The sequence below is a fragment of the Catharus ustulatus genome, chromosome Z (assembly GCF_009819885.2).
Source record: "Catharus ustulatus isolate bCatUst1 chromosome Z, bCatUst1.pri.v2, whole genome shotgun sequence".
Taxonomy (NCBI): Eukaryota; Metazoa; Chordata; class Aves; order Passeriformes; family Turdidae; genus Catharus; species Catharus ustulatus.
This window is the reverse complement of record NC_046262.2, coordinates 33706248-33729716: the sequence shown is the minus strand read 5'-3', so window position 1 is coordinate 33729716 and position 23469 is coordinate 33706248. Positions and strand designations below refer to the sequence as shown.

Below are 23469 nucleotides of genomic sequence, written 5' to 3'. Positions count from 1 at the left end.
CTCAGCAGACACCTGTTCTCAAAACCAGGACAATTGAGAAATCAACATACAGTAGAGAGCAGAGAAGGGGGAAAATAAGAGTGAGAAACTCTCGTAGCAGAGGGAAAGGCAAGGCTGAAAAACAATGAGGTGGAGACAGTCCATGATACACCAGCAGATGAGTCCTGTGCTTGACATACCACTGAAAAAGGGAGGAAAAAACGAGGGAGAAGTAGCAGAGAGGAGCTTTTATGGACATACTGTACATCTACAAGTACCCATGCTAGAGAGGAGCTGGACGAGAGAGTCGGGAGTGAATTTGAACTTGGGAACTGGGACAGGAAAAATGAGTCTTTTTGCTCTCACTGCACAAAAATACTTGAATTGGACTTCAATTTCACGATTATAAGCCGCACCATTTTGACTAAAATTTTGGTCTGAACCCGGAAGTGAGGCTTATAATCAGGTGTGGCCAATATATTGATGAGGTTCAGAAATTTGTCAACCCAGAAGTGCGAGCCCGCATGGCCCTGAGCCGAGCCGGAACCTGTGTGGCCCCTGCAGGGGAAAAGCGGGACCGATCCGAGCCCGCATGACCCCAGTGGTGGGGCGGAGGGGCCAATCCGAGCCCACATGCCCGCGATCCATGCCCACACAGCCCCGGTCGGGGAAAAGCGAGGCTGATCCGAGCCCACATGGCCCTGGTGGGGGAAAAGCGGGACTGATCTAAGTCCGCATGGCCCCGATCTGAGCCAGTAAACTCTGCGATCCTGCGATTCTGTTACTAATTGGCAACTCTGTGAAATTTGTGCAAGCATCCTCACTGCGAACGAAAGTGCGACTTATAATCAGGTGCGGCTTACATATAGATGAAGACTTAAACGTTGCCGACACCCGGATGTGCAGCTTATAATAGTGAAATTACTGTAGTTTTCTTCAAGTCAAGTCTGTTTTACTTGTGACAATATCTCTGTTTTCACTTAAAACCATAAATTTTACTTAAAACAAAAATTTCTGTTTTTACTAAAAACTACTGTGGACACACAAGGATTTTTTGATAAGAAATAACCTGTATCTACAAGACAGTATACTAGTCATTGAGACACTAATTTAATGTGGTCAGTGTTAAGTACTTCCTCCTTATAAAGGCTATTCAATGCATGAGATTTATTTGACTGAAGTAAAATGATAATGCCAAAAAAACCCAAAAACAAACAAACAACAACAAAAAAAGAAACACACCAAAAGAGAAAAAGATTTTTCACATTTGTAGGAAATGAGGAACATGTTTCCTAAAATAAAATTTTTGTTAGTTGAAGTTATCAAAAGGGATTTTAAAGCAACAAAGCAATAATCCACAACATTATTCTCATTATTCTCTCAGCATTTATTTGAAATAACAATACTTTCCATGATATAGTTTATACATTAAGCAGTAGGGAATTGTCTTCATTTCACATCATCCAATACTGGAGTGGCACATTCGAAGCAGCACATTAAACCTCTGATAGAGTCTGTACAATTTAGATAAATAGAACTCTGGATAACTAAACTAACAGAACTTCTGCAACTGTTACCAAAAGAATGCCAAGAAGCTAGGCACAGCACTGTACACACCAAGTGCAGGAAGGAGGAACACAGGAGAACCAACTAAACAGATGGGAAGTGTTTTTTGTATATACAGCCACATGTCTTCAGTTGCTCAACAAAAAAATAACATGTTTTATTTTGTCCTCATTGAGGAGAGAGTATGCACAAATGATGTTCAAAGAACACATGGCAGACAGAAACAAATGAAATGAGGGTTATGTTTGGTTGGTTACTGTATTCCTCAGTGAATAAGTTTACAAAGGATATCTGGTGCTTAAGCAGCAAGGTTTTGTGCCAAGACTTGACAAGAAACATTAAATAAATGCCAGTTTTATTCCCCATCTTGCCCATTTACTGGCATTTTGGTGAGCATGCTAAAAGTTCCTGAAGGGCAAATTCAGGTGGTTTGTGGTCCAACATTTCTACTACAGGAATCCCCATTTGATAGCTTACAGTTTACCTCTGGGAAATAGGCCTTTTAACAATAATTAAGAATACAAACTTAGCAGAGAGCAGCAGGACACACAGTACAGTGGTTCACTTTCTGAGAAACCAGAGGATCTACTCTTACGCTCTCTCTGTGAGAACAGCCAGCCAGTTTGGTTGGGAGATACAATTCTGGTTAGTCAATGTTAGACCTGTGTGAACTGTATCATCAGGAAGGGAAAGATGGAATGGCAAGAACTTTTCCCTCATTTTATAGAGAACTAGGACTGAAAAAGTAATATGGTGGTGATAAGCATAATCTTCCCAACACCACCGTCACTTCTTGCTACTTCACTATGAATTACACACTTTGCTTGCCATCATCTTCCCCGTTTCATCTCACTAATGGCCCTGGTTACTACCAGGCCAGCACAGTCAATAAACTAATCCATGCTATGCTGGCTCAGAAAATACAACGCATCACCACCACAGAGTATGACAACACGTAAACCAAAGATGCTCATTAGGAATTGGTAACTCTAACCACTGCAGTTTGCACTTGTAAGGTGTAAGAAGCAGCATTTTGAAAGCAGTGGTGCTGACACAATTATCTGTGTCAGAGGTGGTGGATCAGCATTCCTAATTGGGTAATGGAACCAGAATATCGACATAATTGATGGGAAAGAAACCTGACTGGCCATGAAGCATCCCCTCATACCAGTTTTCATCAATCTGGTTAGTGAGGGTAATAACATCACCCTCTTTAAATCCCAGCTCCCCTTCATTCTCTGGTTCAAAGTCATACAGGGCTCGGCAGCATGGCTGATCCATGTGAGTACCTAAGGAGAAGAAACACAGAAACAACATGCTTAAAAATCTCAGTGCCTGAGAGTACCCATTTTACTACTGTACCTATGACAGATTTTGCTATTTCTGTTATCACTCATATTCTGAGAACAGTTCTTCAATACTATCTATATTTGAACTGCCAAACTTTGTTAAAAGATGACTATTAGCTTATGACAGTCTTCCGTTACTGTAAGTGTCTGCTGGTAAGTCTGAGAATCCCAAAAGAACCAAGAAACAGTCAAGCCCAGACCTGAAAGTCTATGATAAATTTGGAATCTAATTTTTATCTGTTTATAAAACACAAAAATTCAAGCAACAGCCCTAATGTATTTTCAGCTTTACTGGCAAAGAGATGCTTTGTCTATTTAACTAAGTAGTTTAAGTCATAACTTAAAACAACAGAGAAGAGTCAACTGTTTCTTTGACCTTTATTTGGAAATTTCACTGGTGCAGCTATACCGCTGTATATGCTCCTAATCCTCCGAATTTCAGTATCACATTTCCAAATACTTTTAGTCCTCATTTCCACAAAATACTTAATTGCATGGCCATCATTATAGATTCAGAAAAATTGTGAAATTGAGAGCTTCTAATATGGTAGTTCATGAGCATCTGACCATAAACTCTTTAGGATGGCTATGGATATTATTATAAGTCATAGTTTGATTGGATTTTCATATGTTACATGAAATGAAAAAATATTCTCCCTCTTCCCTCCCCCTGAAGTGTCTATAGCTTCAAGCCTACCAAAACCAAAATTTTTACTGGTCAAAATATTTAGGACTTAGCAGCACTAAACTGTAAGAAATTATATCCCTCCCTGAATTTCCATAGCAAAACTTCATGCACTTCCAGTGATCTGAATGAACCAACACATGCCACTTCACCATAATCATAGTTCTAAGAATATATATTCTACTTTTTGAATAGTGGCTTTAAGATTAGTAAGTCTCAGATTCAAATGTTCTGCATATTCATTTTGAACACCCACTGTAATTAGAAGGCCCATGCCTGAGTTATTTTAGGACAAAAATTTTCCATTTCTATAGATCTCAATAAAGTAAGCTTTTCAAATATCAGATTTAATTTATTAAATTCTATAGTGAAATCTTATTTTATTTCTTAACATATTGCTCAAAGTGTATTTTGGTTTCTTTGTCATGAAGACTACTGTGCTGACATCAACAAGCCCTAGAGCATGTTTGGTATTCTCATTGTTACCAGCTGAAATTTAGAAGAATTAGCAAATAAATTCTTTGAATTATTCACCCCAAACATACATTCAAGAATTTTCAAAGAAAGCGTTCCTCGAAACCAATAAACACTTCAAAAGAAGAGAAGAACCCATCTTGAAGAAAATGTCAAATACTGCTCTCTGAAGAGGGAAATATAAATGCTGAAGAGATACATGAACATCAGTCTGCTCTGTCTTAGCACAGACAAATGTTCATGACACTACACAAAAGGAGTGAAGAAGAAAATTACTGGTGGAATGAGGAGAGCTCCCACAGGCAAGACTCAAGCCATACTCATGCCCAAGGAATCTCTATTATATCCTTCTCCTTGTTAGCATAGTGAGGAGATTGCTAGGAGTTTGCAAGACTGAGATAATTTCCAGTTCCTAGTGCCAAAAAGAGATACTGTGCTTGTCTATATGTGGGAGAAAATCAAACATAAACATCAGGATGTGATGGAAAGAAACTAAATCCTGACTAAATATCTAGTGAAGAAAAATCTAGTCTTGCAAGGTGGAATATTAGCAACTGTCATTGAGGTAAACTGGAACAACTAAAATCAGGGTGTGGACAGAGGCCAGCCCTCACCATATCATGGGATAACAGACCATTATTGTGTAAGAAACAAATAATAAGCCTTCCGTGGTATGTGCTGATATTAAATAAACCATTCTTTAAGATAGTAATTATGCATATTCATACTAATGCTTAATCTTGCTTGTGCTGCTCCCATTTGGACAAAGAAAATAGCTCATATAGCTTAGTTTTTCTTTTATTATTTTTACTTTCAGGCTCATTGTGTTGTAATACCTGATTTTAAAAAGCAGGATATGATTATGGAGGTCTAGTTGCCTTTTCATGGAAAACTTTCCAATTTTATTTTGGTTTTCTAAATACCTATTTTGCAAAGATCTCTATTTCAGGGTACTCTTCTAGGACAAAATAAATTTTTGACCAAAAGACACATTTAAAGCAGTGGATAATCCATCTTTGTTCTACTGCCTGAAGATATGAACACAAAGAAACAACAGTTCAAACATCTCTCTCCTGTATACTAACTCCATTCTCATTTTCCCTTATGGAAAAACTAATCTTCAGAAGAAAGCATGCAGCTTCTGGATTGATACAAAACTCTGACATCACCTGATGGCTTGGGTGTGGTGGCATGGGATATCCCTCCATTGTGCTGTGTATTGTCACCAGTCACGAATTCCAGGCTCATGCGGGGTTTGGGCTGGTATTCTCGCCTGGGCTGAGAAGATGCCTCTTTTATTCTGCCAAAACATGAAGGTTAAATGTCAAGAGTTATTATCTTGTTAGCAGATGAGATGCACCAAATATCTTTATTTCTATGGCTGAAGCTCTCATCCACCAATCATCCATTGAGTCATTTGGAGTATTCTTTTTGTTTACAACAGCAGTTTAAATTACCAAAACCAGTCGATGTGACTGTGCCATGAAGTTGTTAATTCTTCATTCCTTTTGGAAACCTAGACATTTGTGTATCTTCCTTTCACCTAACAAAAACAGAGTTCATAAGAAAGAAAAGTTTGTTACGTGACTTATCGATGCTTAGAGAAGGGCTTTACAAACATCCCTGTCCCCATTTTTAGCATGACTTTTTGCTTCTAACCCTTGCAAGCATTAACTATTCAGTTGATGGATGGCAACTTTTGCCATTTTATAAGAAGACTCTGTGGGAATGTACTGACTTCAGCTTCAGACTTGGTTAATTTGCAATCTGGGATACTTGTTTCACAAAGGGACAGAAGTCTAGTTTTCCTGACTCTCAGAATAACCATTTATTTATCATTAATTTCAACCTATACTTCTAATTGAGATATCTAAATTTTTTAGGGAAGGGTCTACTTACAGATAACAGGGTAAAATCCAAGAAAGGGATGAACAGTATCAGAGCAGCAGAAGAACTACCACATGTATTTCTAATTCCATATATGAAACAACATTTCATATGTACTTAAAAGACAAGTTTATTTCACTGACCTTTTCTATATCTGTCCTAGACAGATAGTAGATTTTGATGTATCTGTTCAAAAGATCTGCATCTAACTTATTGTCTTTTGATTCTTACAACAAGGTTTTCCTTGCCATCCACAATACCAATATAAGCCAGTTCCCAGAAAGTACTTTTCTTCCACACTGAAAAACCAGACTCATAAGCAAAAAGAAACTTGAAAAATTGAAACGGTCAAAGTGAAAAAACAAAAGCCTTTGTTTTGTTTCACTCATTACCAAATGAGTGAAACATTTTTATTACCTACTTATTTTCTTATTCCTTACTTTTTCAAGACAGTAGAATTTTTAGTAAAGAATTAAACTACTTCTGTTACACTTAATGCTTTCATGAAACAAACACCATTTTTTTCAGATTATTAATTATAATGTGACAGTTCTAGTGACTTGCTAAAAATTACCCAAAAGTTCATCATGAGCCATGTTTCTTAAGAGAAGGAATACCTCCAAGGAAATTATTCCTGCTTTCTAGCTGCTCTGTCATGATATTGTGTAGGGAAAACTACATCTCCATTTCACTTGGTGAAAAAGGGAATTTAAAATAGTCTTTGTTGACCTTCTAGTTTTCATTAATTTTACTGAAAGTTTCCCAATATTCATCAAGCTTCTAATGTTTCCCAGTTCCTGGAAGCATGGCATTTTAAGGAAGTTCATGACTTGCACTAATGATGTGTAGAAAAAAAAAGAAATTATTTCACTTGTACTTCCTGAAGAAAGTCTTGAAGTTTAAACAGCCCAGAAAAAATTAGAAGACAAGTGTGTTTTAAAATTGTTCATAGTGTATGCAGTCTATCTCATACTTTTAAAGAATTATTTTTTGAATATTATACACAGGACAGTCTTGGTAGTTATAAGACATTGTCCATGCCAGAAGCCAGCATGAACAGGTTCCATTCACTCTTTTAAAGTACCTACAAAATGGGCATTATGTGCTGTAGACATCCCTGACAGTGAACAGTAACAAATTTTCTCAGCTTAAAAGTAAATAATCATTTATTTTCTGGTCCATATAGTACAAAAAAACCCCAAAACCAACCCAACCAAACCCCAGGGGTGATGCATTACTTGCTATCTGCCTATCACCAGCAGGGAAAGATTACAGTAATTTCAGGATTATGTCAGCACCTTTTCGTTCTTTGTCCATACATAAGCCGCACCTGATTATAAACTGCACATTACAATACAGAGTGTGATAAACGGTATCTATTCTATCACCATCTGTTGAGGGTGGGGGCAGTGATCCTTATCTCCCTGGGAGATATTTTGCTAATGGGCCACCCATTGAAACCAGGTGGGGCATTGTTCTTTATCTTTTCACAACCCATCCTTCCTCCAGGGCATCATTTTCTGCTAATGGCCCATTGACTCCCACTGTGGGACTGATAAAATTACTGCATCCCATTGGAAGTTGCTCCAGCCAGGGGCAAGAGCCCAACATTTCTTACCAAAATAAAAACAGAGGTTTTGGGAGACCAAGGTTGCCCCTTTCTCCACTGGACTCCAGAGAAAAATGGGATTTCTCCACATCACCACTGAACCTCCAGAAGGAAACTGCATCTTCTGCAGGAGCACTGCTTCAACTGAATCACATCTGTCACCACAAGAGGACTGCAATCACCATTTAATGGGACTGCTACCAACACCCTGCCTGATGGGGTGTCAGGTTGTACTCTGACTTTGTCAGGGTTTGGAGTTTGTTTCTTTGTAGTACTGTATTTCTATTTTAATTTCCCTAGAAAAGAACTGTTATTCCTAATTCCCATATTTTTGCCTGAGAGCCCCTTGATTTCAAAATTCTAATAATTTGGAGGGAGGAGGTTTACATTCTCCATTTCAAAGAGAAGCTCCTGCCTTTCTCAGCAGACACCTGTCCTCCAAACTAAAACAGCAACTTTTCATTCTTTGTCCATATATAAGCTGCACCTGATTATAAGCTGCAGTTGTGGGTTCAGACCAAAATTTTAGTCAAAATGGTGGGGCTTATAACCGTGAAATTACTGTAGCAGTTTGGTAGTAACTGCTCTACATCCCTGATTAATCTCTGGTGTGAACACAGCACAGCGCCCAATTTCTGTCCAGTGGTGTGGATAAAGTATGATTCAGCCAGCAGCCTCTTTACATCTGGCATTCAAAAGATTTAATTAACTGAATTAGCATAGCATTATGATGCAAGGTCCTTGAAAAGCTAAAATAATTCACAGCGGAAACTTAAAGCAAAAATACTGACCAGATAGCAGATATTTCAAAAGGGTAAAGGATCATCTGAATTGATACAGGAAGAAAAATCTACCGTAGAGATGTATGTTCACTAAATGATATAATCCATGGACTACTGGATAAAACACCTGTTCCTGAGGAATTTTTAATGCTTCTGTAAAGAAAGTGAATTGCAAGTGTACTTTTGCTATTTATTGTTCTGTTAGCTGTTTAGACTGTACTGCAAACTGTATCCAGGAACAGTCAGCTGGACAGCCTATCCACCAAAACAAGTGCTGCTCCTAGTCACAATAAGACTTAGAACTGAATGAGGTTTTCAGGACCTCTGAGAAAATTAATACTGACAGATTAGCAACTTGATCTATACTAATGACATCAGAAAACAGCTGCCTTTGCACAGTATGTGAACATTACCTCCTCTTGGGAATTATATCCAGCTTTTGCTAAGTATGCCAGAAGCATATTGGTAGAGAAACCTTTCCTGAGCATTAAATTTATTTGAAAAAGGATGTGTGCATGAGAAGGTGATCAACCTGTTATGACGGAAACAAAAATTCTAAAGTGAAAATTATTAAATGCTTTTCAAAAAGATCTTGTAGGAATTCTTATAGCATATGCAGTTATACAAACGGGGCTGGAAGAGGTAGTTGAAGTCTTGTATCAAGTTTGATCTGATAATAGAAGAAGTATTTAACAAAGTGGTTAATAATGAGGCTCAGGAAGATCTTCAGGTAGACAAGAATGCAAAAAAGATACTCTTTTGCAAAAATCTAATTTTTAACATCTTCTTTCAGAATAAGCACACTTTGTGAATACATGCACAAACAGTAAGAAATCCAAAGTTGTGAGTATCACTGAATTCAGTATTTATAAACACTTTCAGTTAACTTTAACAAGCTGAGGTACTTTCCTGAATTCATACTCAGAAATAGATGCGTCTCCAAAACATTAAAATCTCAGCTTGAAATCCTCAAATGAAATGGCCCTTCACAAAAAGGACAAGTACCAAGAAGAGGAAGATAACAGCATTGATTCTACTCATAGGTTTTCTACCTCTGTAAAACTAACTGTTCAAGAAACTTACAAAAAGTGCATTACCTATCTTCCAGTTTAGAAGTAACTCGCTGTAGGATCTGTGTGGCCTGCTTGTGGTACTCCAGCTGGGCTTGCACAAGAGCAGAAAGCTGGCTCACTTGTTCAATCTGAGGATTGACATTAAAACATCAGATCTTAGGTGAATAGTAACAGCTCAGGTAATAGAGAATAGAGACCTCTGTCCACTGCAAAGGCAGTTTAACTTATCTCTCTAAAATCTTAAATTATCTTTGTAGTTAGCAGTAAATATTTACATATCAGTCTTTATTCGTTATTCTGTTTATGACCTGATCTGGAATGGTAACTACAACTCTTCTCTGCTGATCATCTCTCCAAGTCTGATTTGCAGACCTACCACATTCAGCAAAAACTATGAAAGTAAAAACGAGACTGTAATCAGAGTATAATACACCTTCTCCCTCCCTGCCTTTGAAGGGTGCAGAACCATAGGGACTACGGTCATGCTTCTGCTGTATTCTGACCTGTGAAGCAGACCGAAACAGAAAGTTATTACATACTCTGGCATGCAGAATATTTGTAGTCGAGGCAGAGAGCATTCCACTTCATAACAGAAAGAACATCCAGACCCCCGCTTTGTGGACAATGCCATTGTTAGCAGTTTCCTTAGTGCACAATGCCACAATGGTGTAATGTCGGCCAGCACTATTTGCACACATGGGTATGGATGTTACTACAAAGATTAAAACTACAGACTTGTTGTATTTCCCTCATTTCAGTGCAGGTGTACTTAATTCCTATGCAAATATTAAGTTCTATATGCAAATATTTTCAGGTTTGTTATAGTTCCTCTATAGCAATCTGGTAACAAAATGAGGAGTTAGAATAGGAGTAATAATAAAGTAATTCACATCAACAGAAATACTTAAAATTAATTTCCTTTGACTACATATTCTATAAGACAGACCTCAGTTGACATGTTATAGAGATGTTTTTTCTTCCTTAATTTTACAATTTCAACATTAATTATAAATAAAACACTAGATAAACCTAGAAAATGTTCAATCCCAACTGACCTATAAGCAAATTATATTGTGCAGAGTCAGATATCAACAGTTCACAATAACTTTGAGTTTTCTATTCACTATGGCATCTGATCACCATGGGTAACCATGGGGTTATTAGGTCATAATTTCTGATCTTTACAGTTCTCTCAGTAACCCACACACTTGAACGAAATCCTTGGCACAAATCCTATAACCACAAGTAAAAATAATTAGTTACATTTACGTAATTCTAAGAGAAAAGGTACTTTGGTTTTGTAAATAATGCTTTGCAGTTAGGAAGCACAATGATGCTAGAGAAGACTTACATTCTTAGCTCAGTTACCTATAAAACACCTAAGAAATTTTTCCTACATGAACATACTGTACATTACTATAGTTTCTGAGCCTTTCACTGTGTCCCACAAGGAGGAAAGTGCTTCCACTATCTTTCTAAGATGCTGGTCAAAGATTAACAAAGTTATCTCACATCCATCTCCAGAAGGTTAAACATGCTTGACTCAGCAATTTCTTTTGATTCATCAAATTTCTCCAGAGCTTGACGAAGTTCTTCATCAGGGAGTTTGCCCTGTCTTTTCTTCTTGTAATCAAAATCCAGGCGTCGACCCTCCATTTTCTTCAGGTGATGCTAAAAAACCAAAAAGCACAAATGCAAGCAGACATTAAGGACCTTCCCCAATTCTCCTGATACTGCATTGTAAGCAGGTAGTCCATGCACACTTGGAAGTATATGCTCTTTGCTGTCTACTAATCCCTTCCCAGAGAAGAGAGATAAGGAACAATGAAATACATGAGTTTATATATCATTTAAGAAGCAAAAACTTAAATGACAGGCCAACTCTAATAAAAGGTCACACAGAATGGACAACTTCAATTGCCATCTGTGTAAAAGATAGGCAGGTTTCTTGTTTTTTAGCTCTAATGAAGAATTACCTGAACACTGGGGGTTTTTTTCTCTAGATGTTCAGGAGAAAATTCTTCTAAAAGCACAGTTTAATACATTTTTTGTCGGGGTAACAGTTTTTATAAACAAAGAAACACAGGAATTATTTTTATAATTTTTATCAGACCACTAAATCATCTTAATGCTCTCTTACACTGAAGATTTCCTAGATTATTAATTGAGGTAACATTCATGTTCATTCATCTTTTTAGCAGCTGCCACGCCCAACTGTCGAGAAGATAATGCTATTCTCACAACCATGATTACTTCAGGTGTTTCTTTTATCTCAGAAGAATCAATTTATCATCCACTACAATATTTATAACTACCCATTTTCTATATTTAACATTCAGCCATACTGAGCTGAGAAGAGCAGCTACTTATGCAGATAAGCATTTGCCATACACTAGAAAATGGAATGCAAACATTGCTACATCCATTTTGTGAAATGAGCTTTCAAATGGCAAGATTAGAGTACTGTGTTCATGCCTCCATAAGACTGAAAATTTTGCCATCAAATAATGTTCAAATTTTTATCTTTTCCTTTCTAAAGCATCAATGAGAGACACAGAATTGAAAAGTAAAATTCAAGCCAAAAGAGATAAAAATCAGGTCATTTTCAAACCTGAATGCTCAATTTTAAATTACTAACAAAAATTCTTAACATATAGACAGTCCACATATCAGGCATTACTAAAATACTGCATTGAGGGCAATACCTGTATTTCTCTCAGATCTTTGTCATGCAGATTCTGAAGGGGGTCAATGAAGTTTTGCTTCACTTCCATGTCTAATGAGTCCTTGACTTCAGAAAGCTCCTTCATAGCTTCTCCCACATCAACAAGTGCTGGTCCTGAAAGAAAAGATGCAGTCAAAATAACTTAGTTTTGAATCACTGTAGAATGAAACTGAGTCATGGAAACTTCATGGCAACTTCAGTTAGTATTTCATTTCAGGTCTCAAATTTAGGAAAAAAACAGGATGATGCACTATGTGAAAGAGCAACATAGATTTTACTCTCCTGCAGCCACCAGAGTTCATGCCTTGTGATAGAGCTGAATTTGTGGTTCTATGCTGTGTCAAGACAGGCTCCTCCACATCCCTTGTTGTCTGTTCATTCCTCACTCTTGAAATAAACATGCTAGAACACAATTAACTGTAGTTAACTATATGTAACTCGGTGGCACCAGCACCACACTGCATTAAAATTTAGTTTTAAATGGAGTCTAGGTGTCCCCATTTCTATCAGTGAGAGTGGTGACAGTACCAAATGTAAAAATTCTTAACAATTTCACAGGTTATTTTTTAAATGAAAGTTTATTTTTTTAATGAGACTATAGACTTCATAGTACTACTACATTTGAGAGGTTTACTACAAAGGTCTATGAAGCTCATAAACTTCAATAACCCTAACTACCTTTTGAAATTTCCTCCAAGATTAACTCGGGGGCCACAAAAATTAACACTCTGTTCTACTTCTGCTGCATAAAATGAAAAGCAAGAAGCTCAAACATACCCTCCTGGTTTGAGGAGGTACAGGTTAGAGATAAAAAAGCCCACTTTCATAGAATACAAAGGATCTGAAAACAAAAATATGCGAGAAACCAGAAGAAGTTTGTCTCCCAAGCAGCAGATGCCAGCAATGCACTGCAAAATGAGAGAGCCTTCCACATTTGGACAAAGAGTGAAAAATAGCCATAATAGCTGCTATTAATATATAAGACATAATTCAGCTGCTATTAGTTAAGAATGTGAAAATAATTGCCGTATCTATTCTGTTGCATGGTAGTGCAGTTATTACAGAAGATAAAGCAATTTGTGGACAGTAGATTATATTAGTTCTTCATTTTCCTTTTAAAAATGTGTTTGAAATTTAGTAAATGAGAGGTAACCAATTTTAAAAAAAAATCAGTGGTATTTAGCACAAATCAAACTACATCTGTCAAGCCTACTAGTGAATTACATAAAACAAATAAGGAAATACTTTTTCCATTCCAAATGTCTTTATGTGGAAAGCAATTTTATGATGGTTCAAATAGACAATAGGATTTTCACAGTCCCATTTCAGGATCCTGTGTGTTGTCATGTAAAAATGGCCACAGAGAAGTCCACACAAACAAGACCAAAAGACAAAGTATTCTGTTGGTATTCTGTTGTGAATGCTATCTTTTTATATTTAGAATCTGACTGCTGAACATAGTTTTAAGAGTCAGTTTAACATTTGTAACTCAGACAGTTGTGAACTCATTTGGGCTTGGAAAGAGGAGCAGTTAAGAGGTAAGACAGGAGTGTTCACTAGTGCCTTATAATGTGAAATTTGGTCAGGGAAAAAAGGCCAAAGCCTATAAAAAAAAGTATTAGGTTTTTTTCCTTGCCTGCAATGATGACAGTAAGTTAGTTTAAGGACTCTGAGAGCAAAAGCACTTTGTTATATATGCATAGACAATAATACAATTTCTGCAAATGTACATATTTCAACCCAACACAGCCATAGGATCACAATTTATGACAGAGAGCTAAAACCTATGGGTCCAAATAGAAACAATTTGACTTCCATTTATAAGAAAAACTTCTCTAGTCGAAATCTTCAAAAGATACTCAAAACAGGCCTGGACCAACCTTAAAGGAAAAGTGAGACGAAGCAGAACTCTAGCTTCTTGCAGAGAAGCAGAACTCTAATGCTCCTTGCAGATGTTCCCCCACTATAAGAGTGCAGCCCTTTAATAACGAAAGCTATATGAAAATTTCCTACCATTTTTATTGCATTATAATGGCAAAGGAAGTAAACAAGTTACCAAAGTTGCAATCTTCACCAAGTTCTCGGCCAAATTTCAGCATCGCATCTGCCAGCAAGGCTTCTGCCTGAGGGTAGCCTGGCCCCTTTTCCTGGCCTCGAATTTTTGACATAGTGTTGATCATGCTGAGTTTAGCTCTGGAAGCTGAAGAAGGCAAATGACAGAGGTTACAAACATGCAATTATTTGCCGACACAGGAATAAATCCATTTTTGTGTTTAAATTTCTCTGAGCAACTTAAAATGCATTTTAAAGACACTATGTAAGTTTAGGACACAGCCCTGTTTTTCATCAATTCTTTTTGGAGCAAAGGAATGAAATATTGTTGGTCAATACTTTTTATTTTGCTGGCAGACTAGAGAAGAGTGTCTGTTCTGAACTTTAAAGTCAAAGCTTCCCTTGAAATGACTTGGACAGAAATAAGCCCAGGAACACTCCCAAGATAGCATGTCTGACATGTGACAGAGAAGAAAATCTTTACGATATCTCCAAATTCTCCTTAATCTTAAAATCCCTAGGTACCAGATGGATAACAGATTGAGCCAGTCTTCCCCTCAAGGAAAAGTTCAGACTGGGTACACTAAAGATTAAACTGTGGCACCCCTCGTTTTTAAAATGTTTTAAAGTTTTTCTGTTGCAGAACATTAAGGAAAGCCTGTGTCCCCATACATGATGTGCAGTAACCTTTGCAATGCTTTTTGCTTTTTATGAGGATTTAGGGAAATTCCTATTTCAATAAGGTTTTCAACTGTACTTTATCTTGCATTTTATTTCAGATGCATAATTGAAGAACTGATATTAAAAGAAAGAACATAAACATCATAATCAATGGAAACAAAGATAGCAAATATAAAATAACTAATTTGTTTGCTGATGTGCTTTAGTGAATTTTTGCAACCACAGTATGCAAATGGCCTGAAGAGAGTGAATTAGTTAATGCCACTTGACTTCAAATTTTTCCAGCTAAATCCTATTGCCATCAATAGGACTCAGAGCATATTTCTTATCTGTGTTACTGTGTGTGCTACTGGAGGGCAGCTATGAATAACTCTTCCTTCCCCTCACAAATACTTGACTTTGTATGGTGCTCTTAAAATTAGTTTTACTGTTTACAAAACATTAGTAATTCACACTCTTGTGTACTTGACCGGTCAAAACTCAACCTCTCACACATTACTTCAGTAAAGTGAAATATTAGCAGACTGGAGTCAATAAATGTTATTCATATTTTTAATGTAAAAAGTGCATGTCAAGAGACAGTTTCCGTAGAGTATGTTTCACTTTGCAGCTTATGCATCTGTTTGCACAGATACAGACATGGAAACAGACGCAAGAAAATCAGGCAAGTCTCACAGCACTTATTTTGCCTGAGAAGCAGCTATGAAAGGGCAATGTATCTTTAGCATTTAGCAATTACGATTTTTTTTAGTTTTCCTGCTGTCTTCGAGTGCAACCAGATTATGTTTTTCAACATCTGAATTTCTCGATGCCTTCTGTTTCTACCCACTACAAAACTGCAGTCAGCAGACACTCTGAATGTTCAGTATAAGAAACTGCATTTTAACAAAGTTAAATGTCATTGAAATGATGGTGGCATTAAGAAAATACAGAAGCACTAAAGAAAATAAGGCACAAACAAAATTAGTCAGGGGAACGGAGGCAGCAAGCTGAATTAAATCAGGAGTAAATGGCAGTATTTTCAGAAATTAAACTAAGGAATATAAGGAGGGAATATAAAAAATGAAGTGGCTATATTTTGGACAGCAAGGTAAGAATAGAAAGCAAAATTTAGACAATGATGCATACTTCTTTTATTGGTATTTCAAAACACCATGGACTCAGGTGATCTCTAGTTCCACAGTACTATGCTATCGAAATGTTTTCCATCTTATTTATCAAGGAATATGTGCTGCATCCCAACTCCTTCCTACCAAACCCAGGTAAGCATTTAATCTTCTTTAAAATACTTCTGTTAAAAGGTTTGTTTCTTGTTTGTGGTTTGTTTTGGTTTGGTTTTTAGGGTTTTTTTTTGTTTGTTTTTAAAATTACATTCCCTCTCTTTTCCCAATGTAATATTCTTAATTTTATGAAGGTGAGAAAGCAAATGGGAATACTAGAATCTGCCATTTAAGAGTATCCATGTAAAAGGTGACACAGTTGCTGCGAGAATTTGAAAAGAGAAAAAAAAATTTATTTTATTGATAAAATAAATAACAATTCTTCTCACTACAGGGAGCCCTTTTGCAACTGACATAAAACAATCTAAGATCAGGTGAGAGCTGAAAAGTTTTAGTCCTCCTTTCCTCTCACCTGTGGAATGAAAAACATTATCTCACTATATAGGCATGAAAGTGAATCTTCCTCCTGCCTATCATGATGCTAGTTTTTTATTCTATTTGCATGAGCCACAAGCAGATGAAGGGATATGTAGCTGAACTATGGAGACTTCTTTCATGCAGAACCTCAAATTTACATCTGCCTGAATTGCTTGAAATCACACCCATAGCTACCTGTAGAAATTTTGCTGTCTGCTTTTGCTGTGAGCCTGTTCCACGATTCACAGCACTCATAACCACTCAGATGTGTCAAGAGGGCAGTCAGAGAAGCACTGCACAGCCAAAGGTTTTTACTCAGTCTATGCAGCGTTGCTTAACAACAGTTTGACAGCAGTTAACAATTTTATCACTATCCCCATAATGTCTGCCAATGCTGTTGCTTTTCCTGCAGACTACATTATGATGAGCAATGAAGCTGTGGTCTCAAGTCATAAACAGAATTTCATCTGCTGACATAGAAAGTGTTCCAGTCATCATTATTTTTTCTCTAGCAGTTCTTGAACTTGTAAATACTATTCCTTTTTTTTTCACTCCACTTTCAGCATAATCAAAATATTTTCTTCTCTTCTGTGGCCTAGTATAAAAATATCACCAATTAATCTGTACCAGCAATAGTCCTTCAGTGTAATGCACTGGAGTTGAAACATTTCACAGCAGCTCAAATTTATTTCCAGCTATTAGGAATAAAATTTCTCAGTGTAGATGTGTGAATTTGGTCTGCAGTTCCAAGAAACTCTAAGATGCTTATGGTAGACAGAAGGCCTAATTTTGCCTTCAGCCTGACAGAGTTTGAGAAGTGTTTGAACAACACTCTCAGGCATATGGTATGACTCTTGGGGATGGTGTTCTGTAGGGCCGGGACCCAATAATCCTTGACGGTCCCTTCCAATGCTGCATATTCTGTGACTCTGTGATTTATCACAAGATAACTCCGCTGATCTTACCAGCGATGCTGGCATTGACTTACACTAGTATCAAAAAACTTATATTCCTGATCACTACAGAAATCTTCATAATATTCTATGTAATAGTTTGCTTGTTTATTGCAGGTCCAGATCACCCATCCCTGTGTGAAACCTTTGCAAAAGAGGAACATGTAGTTCTCCATCAGCCCAATCAAACCAGTTCTTTCATCTCCATATGGAAAAGACTCATTGGTTTCTATTTTGAGGGTTCAGTTTTGACGTTTCTGGTAACACTTGATTTGCTGTCCTTTTCTCCAGTGTTGCACCAACAGCTCTTTTGCACCATCCCAGCTGACACACTGCTTCCTACAAGTAAGCGCACCAAGTTCGTGGGAATGTGTTGCTCACCTACCTAGAGAAAGAAGACTCAGAAGGGAAACAAGCCTTCCAAAGCCTTCCAAAGTCTCCATTCACTGTGACAGCCTAACATAGAGGCTGTACTCATCTCTGTTGTTCACTGTGCGGTAACTTCACCAAATTCGTGTCAACCTTAATTGCACCAGTGAGGATGAGATCTATCAGAGTTTATACTGGTAAGGAAGAGTGTTTTCAAAACAGGCTGCAAAATTGTAAAAGTGTGAAATTAGGTTACCTGGATTTGGCTGAAGATACTCTATTGTCTTTGCCATTATTTCCACAACTGCCCTGCTGGTAACATCCACTTTCTAGAGGACAGAGGGTTAAACAAAAAGAAACATTAAAGTTAGACAAAAGGAAGAAGTTTTTCTCTCATTTTGTTCTTATAAATTCTTTTAACTCTTCTAAAGTTTATTTTTATGTACTTCAGAACTGCCCTGGTAGCAGAATATCAGTCTGCCATTTCAGTTTATAGCAGGTCCGTTCTCAAGTAAGGCTAATCATTAGTATGGAATACGTCAGAATGTGTTAGGAATTGTACGTTGTACAGTGTTATGGATACATTTGATTATTGTGCAGTGCTAATTCTTTTATCACCCTGGGAGCCATCCACAATAGGGAACACTTTTTGACAGAACAGTCACTAACAACTTTTTGGAGAACTGTCTATCTTTGATCCCCTAATAACTGGCAAAATGAGATAAAAGCAGAAGTCACTCAAAACCAACCATTAACGATAAAATGAGCTGTACACCTCTTCCAGAGGAAGATCTGGCTAAATCATGGTAAGGAAGACTAAAAATCACTCAGTTCCTAGTTTCAAGAAACCTATCAGCATTAATGCACTGATCATGTATTTATCCCTGGTTGATTCCCATATTTAGGATTTTAAAAAACTTAGAACTGAATAGCATTACTTTCTTCTACTTTCTTTTGTAGTTAGAAGTCTTCCTTTCTTAGGAAGCAGCCCCTATCAACATCCTAGACTGATTGCAGCAAAGTATGCTACTGTTCTTACTCTCAGAATCAGGTCTCAGAGAAAAAAACACTGCTTTGGCAGATCTGGGGATCCCCATAATGTCCTGTACTCTTTATTTATGAGGACACATTGCATTTCTCTGCAGGGTAGCTTGTGTCCCACAGAGTGAAGTCCTTTAGCATAATGGCAAGTTCCTATTTTAAAAAAGAACACCTGAGACAGGTTGGTTTCATCATGCTGTCATAATGTCTTTCCTGTTTCCTACTGCCACTGCCATCTGCTGGGTCTTGCTCTTTCCTTTACATAGGGAAGCAAGAGAGGTCTGCTAGACTTGGGTGAATAAGCAGCTGAACCGCCTGGCAGGCAACACAGAAATGGCTAGGAGGCTGCAGAGGATAGTGGGGGCTAGGGAACAGAAGGCCAGGGACATGCAGAAGGATCATGTCCACTGCCTGCAGAAAAGCTGGAAGTGGATACAAGGCCAGGTGGGGAGTATGGAGGCAACTAATACATTTACTCTATTCTTTCTGCAGCTTTCAGTGTTCTTGTCTCCTGGGCTGCCAACCCATCCGGCCCACAATCATGGTGTTGGACCCACACCTGGCTGTTGCAACGTGCACTTTTCCTCTCTAAACTTTACCCCTGTTTTCTGAATCCTTTTTAACATCTTCCAGCAGGAATGCCTATACTGGTTACCCATTCAAGCAGAAGCTGAGAAGGAGAAACCAGGTCTGTGCTTTCTTTGTAAGAAGTACAAAGGATATGTTCTTTATTGTCCATCCAAAAATTTTCCCAACCGTGTTATAAAAATGTACAGACAAATAGCTTCTTTTTCTCTTAATCTGAGTTATAGATCAGATCCTTACGTTACAAAACTCCTGGCACAAGCTTTTATTACCAGGTTTGATAGCAGCTTTCAAAGCTGAAGCCTGAAAAAAACGCTGCTCCTACTGTTCCTTTTGGGTGAAATACTATCACTGCCACACACAGCTGTGGCTTTTTTTTTTTTTTTCCCCTCCACTGAGACACTGCTGCCCTCACTAAACAGCCTATTGGAGGGTCAGCCCCATCTACCTGAAGCACATTGCCAGTGGAGGCTGCCCAACAGGACTTCTGAACCTGTGAATTAATACCCCAATGCCACTGCCCTGCCCAGGGCCTTGATACTCAAGGACCTGAAAATTACCAGCAACCTTCACCACAGAAGTGGCTGTCTTGTAGACTGACTCAATTTTCAGAGATCCTCTAAAATGTTTTAAATGCAGCTAATTTGTAGCTGACTTCAGCCTCAATCTCTGAATGAAACATTTGTATTATAGAGTGCCATACATTACACATCCCTTGGTTAGAAAACAAAAATAAACAGAAAATGGAAAACTCAGTTCTCCTGAACAAAAGTTACAGTAATTTCATGAATACAAGCCGCAGCAATTTGATAAAAATTTTGGTGGAAACCCGGAAGTGCGGCCAATATTTGGGGGTGGCTAATATATGAACAATATTCTAAAAGCTGCCAACACGGAAGTGAGAGCCCGCGGCAGCCCCAAGCCAAGCTGGAGCTCGGCTGGCCCCGGCACAGGTGGGAAAGCCTGGCAGAGGCGGGGCCAGCAGTGCGGGGGGCGGGCGGCAGAGCCTGAGCCAGCAGGGCGGGGCAGGGCAGGGGGGGCGGCAGAGCCCAGGCCAGCAGGGCGGGGGAGCCCGGCAGAAGCGGGGCTGGCAGTGCACGGGAGCCAAACTGCATAGGGGAGGATAGCAGAAGCAGGAAGCCCGGCGGGCAGGGCTGCCCGGCGGCGGGGAGAAGCCCGGTAGAAGCAGGGCTGGCAGTGCCCGGGAGCCAGACTGCATAGGGGAGGATAGCAGAAGCAGGAAGCCCTGCAGGCAGAGCTGCCTGGTGGCAGGGAGAAGCCCGGTAGAAGCAGGGCTGGCAGTGCACGGGAGCCAAACTGCATAGGGGAGGATAGCAGAAGCAGGAAGCCCTGCAGGCAGAGCTGCCTGGTGGCAGGGAGAAGCCTGGTAGAAGCAGGGCTGGCAGTGCACGGGAGCCAAACTACATAGGGGAGGATAGCAGAAGCAGGAAGCCCGGCGGGCAGGGCTGCCCGGCGGCGGGGAGAAGCCCGGTAGAAGGGGGGCTAGCAGTCCACTGGAGCCCAGGAGAACCGGGGCCAGCAGCGTGGGGGAGCCCGGCGGTGCGGGGGCCAGCAGTGCTGGCCAGGGTGAGCAAACACAGCAGTGGCAGTGTAGACGGGAGCGGGGAGCCAGGGAGCCTGGCGGCGGTGGCGGCAGCAGCACCGCCCGCAGGGCGAGCAAACGCGGCAGCGGCAGTGCAGACGGGAGCAGGGAGCCTGGCGGCGGCGGCAGCACCGCCCGGCCGGCCCCGCCGAGCCGTAGCGCCGAGCTGGGCCATCCGCCCCTGTCGGCAACCATGAGCGGGCCGAGCCTCCCTGGCCCCGCCCCGAGCCAGTAAACCCCGCCATGCCGCGATCCTGTTACTAATTGGCAAATTTGTGAAAGCTGCGCACGGATTCTCGCTACGAACGAAAGTGCGGCTAATATTCGGGTGCAGCTTATTTATTGACAAAGACATCAACATTGTCAATGCACCGGAAGTGCGGCTTATACTCCATGCGGCTTGTATTCGTGAAACTACTGTATTTCAAAATTCTCTGAGTGATTCCAGGACAAAACCTTTGAAATTCCTGTCCTAGAAAGAAAAAATGCATGATAATAATGAATATATGCTGTATTTAGACTTACCCTTTCCATTTCTTTGAAATCATCATCTAGCTTTGTTCCTTCTGCACCTCCTACTTTTTCACTCACTTTCTGCAATTAAATAAAAAACAACAAACAAAGTCAGCAACAACTGAAAAATCTAACTACAATGTCCTTGTAGAAATGTTAGATTTTTTTCTGTTAAGTCAGTGCAACATTATTCCTTTGGAAAAAACTTACTTCAAACACACTCTACAGTTAAACACCCAGAAATAACATATAACTGCTCAAGCCTGAGAGACCAAATCTTTGACCAAGGATGGAAACCATACTGAAGCATGAAGCAACAAGAAGTTCCCAAGGTGTTGCTCTAGCAATCCAAGAAGGCAAGAGGTACCCATTCTTGAGAACTTTCAGATATTGACTCAACCCAAAGTAGGTCATCAGTAAAAATCAAGATTTTATAAATAAACTTGATAGACAGAGAGACAGATAGAGAGCTTGTATGTTATTTAGCTTATATGTAAAATACCCACCTCACTTACCTAGAAAGGGAAATCTGGTAGTATGAATTTAACAAATACACGGGGTTTTTAATAAAATATTCAATTTGAAAACAGATTGGTAAATTATATTGTGCTAGTGGTTAATTTCCTTGATACAATGTAATACATTGAACTATGTTTACAGTAATCATGACAATAACAGACTTGATTGGTAACTGCTATGCAGCACCATTCAAAATGGATTTTAACAATTGCATTGTCAGTCACAAAGTCTTTTAGTGGCATAATCCCTCAACTAAATCAGGAACGTATGATCCAGTGAATGCATTAGTCTTTCACTGGGATGTTATTTGTCATAAGAAATTAATCACCATATAAGTTATTAACTACTGATTTCAGTGAAGGGATTCCAGCAACAAACAAGAAGAAAGAAAAATTTCACTTTACCGTGCTCGGTTTTAACTACTGTTTTAAGTCCTCCATACTACTTTTTAGTATAAAGAAAAGGAATGCCCACAGTCACTCACATGCAATTAGTAAAATCCAGACATCTCTACGATTTGAAATTCACTTTGGTTCACTACAACAAAGCTGCAAGGGCATCAGGGCCAAGCACTTACTAATGCAGGCTGTAATTATCTGTGCAACAGGAAATAGCTATCAGCTCTATTTATTTTCTGTCAGCATCTCACAAATTAGTAGCTAAAATGGTGCATTAATGAAACAACAATACTATGACAAAAACAAGGAACTGTGTTTATCCTGTCTTTCTTGTAAAAGAGATGCTCAAAACCATACAGACATCCTCTTACCAATAATCTGAATACAAATGAATTTAAACTTGTGCACTATAGAGATAAATGAAGTGCCACAAAAGAATCAAACAGTACTATTAGGAGTAATGGACCAGGGATAGTTCCAGTGTTCAAAAAGTTTTTATCCATTTTATGTTTCATGAATGAATCTTCTGCAAATGGACGTTCTACTACAGATAATATGGCTGAATCTGCACAGAAGCTTCCTAGCACAAAGATTTCACATCCCAAAAATAACAGTATGCTAATATGCTAGCACTTAAATATTTAAAATAGATTTTTAATATCTGTGGTTCAACTCTTGGGCTGCAAAGTACTCAAAAGTAATTAAGCTCCCAGCCCTTTTTGGCTGCAGTTCTACATCTCATCATTTCATGGATGATGAGGATTTCCAAAGACATGTCTATTCATCCCCACAGATGCCCTAAATGTCCTAATTCACATCTATAAACCATAGCAGTTGCTTCTCTCTTTCACATCCATCACTACTCTAGCTGAGGAATGTATGACATTTCAAAAAGCAGAGGCCAACAGTTTTATGGAGTGGTCACTGCAGAGTCAAAAGGCAGGTCACCCCTCTCTTCTACACTTGCTTGGAACTTTTGTTCACCTTGT

The 23469-nt window shown here is 38.9% G+C and overlaps 1 protein-coding gene across 1 annotated transcript in view; it reads right to left on the bottom strand.

Annotated features, from left to right (window-relative positions):
* Positions 1–1345: 1345 nt before the first annotated feature.
* SH3GL2 (SH3 domain containing GRB2 like 2, endophilin A1) overlaps positions 1346–23469 on the bottom strand; it is a 95923-nt gene continuing 73799 nt past the window's right edge. Inside the window, exons 2-9 of the mRNA XM_033085356.1 lie at positions 21576–21644; positions 18078–18150; positions 14186–14329; positions 12110–12243; positions 10917–11075; positions 9429–9532; positions 5223–5353; positions 1346–2834 (exon numbers count right to left, since the gene is read on the bottom strand). Coding sequence (XP_032941247.1) covers positions 2635–2834; positions 5223–5353; positions 9429–9532; positions 10917–11075; positions 12110–12243; positions 14186–14329; positions 18078–18150; positions 21576–21644 — 1014 coding nt within the window. The 3' untranslated portion in view covers positions 1346–2634. The remainder of the gene's footprint in view (positions 2835–5222; positions 5354–9428; positions 9533–10916; positions 11076–12109; positions 12244–14185; positions 14330–18077; positions 18151–21575; positions 21645–23469) is intronic.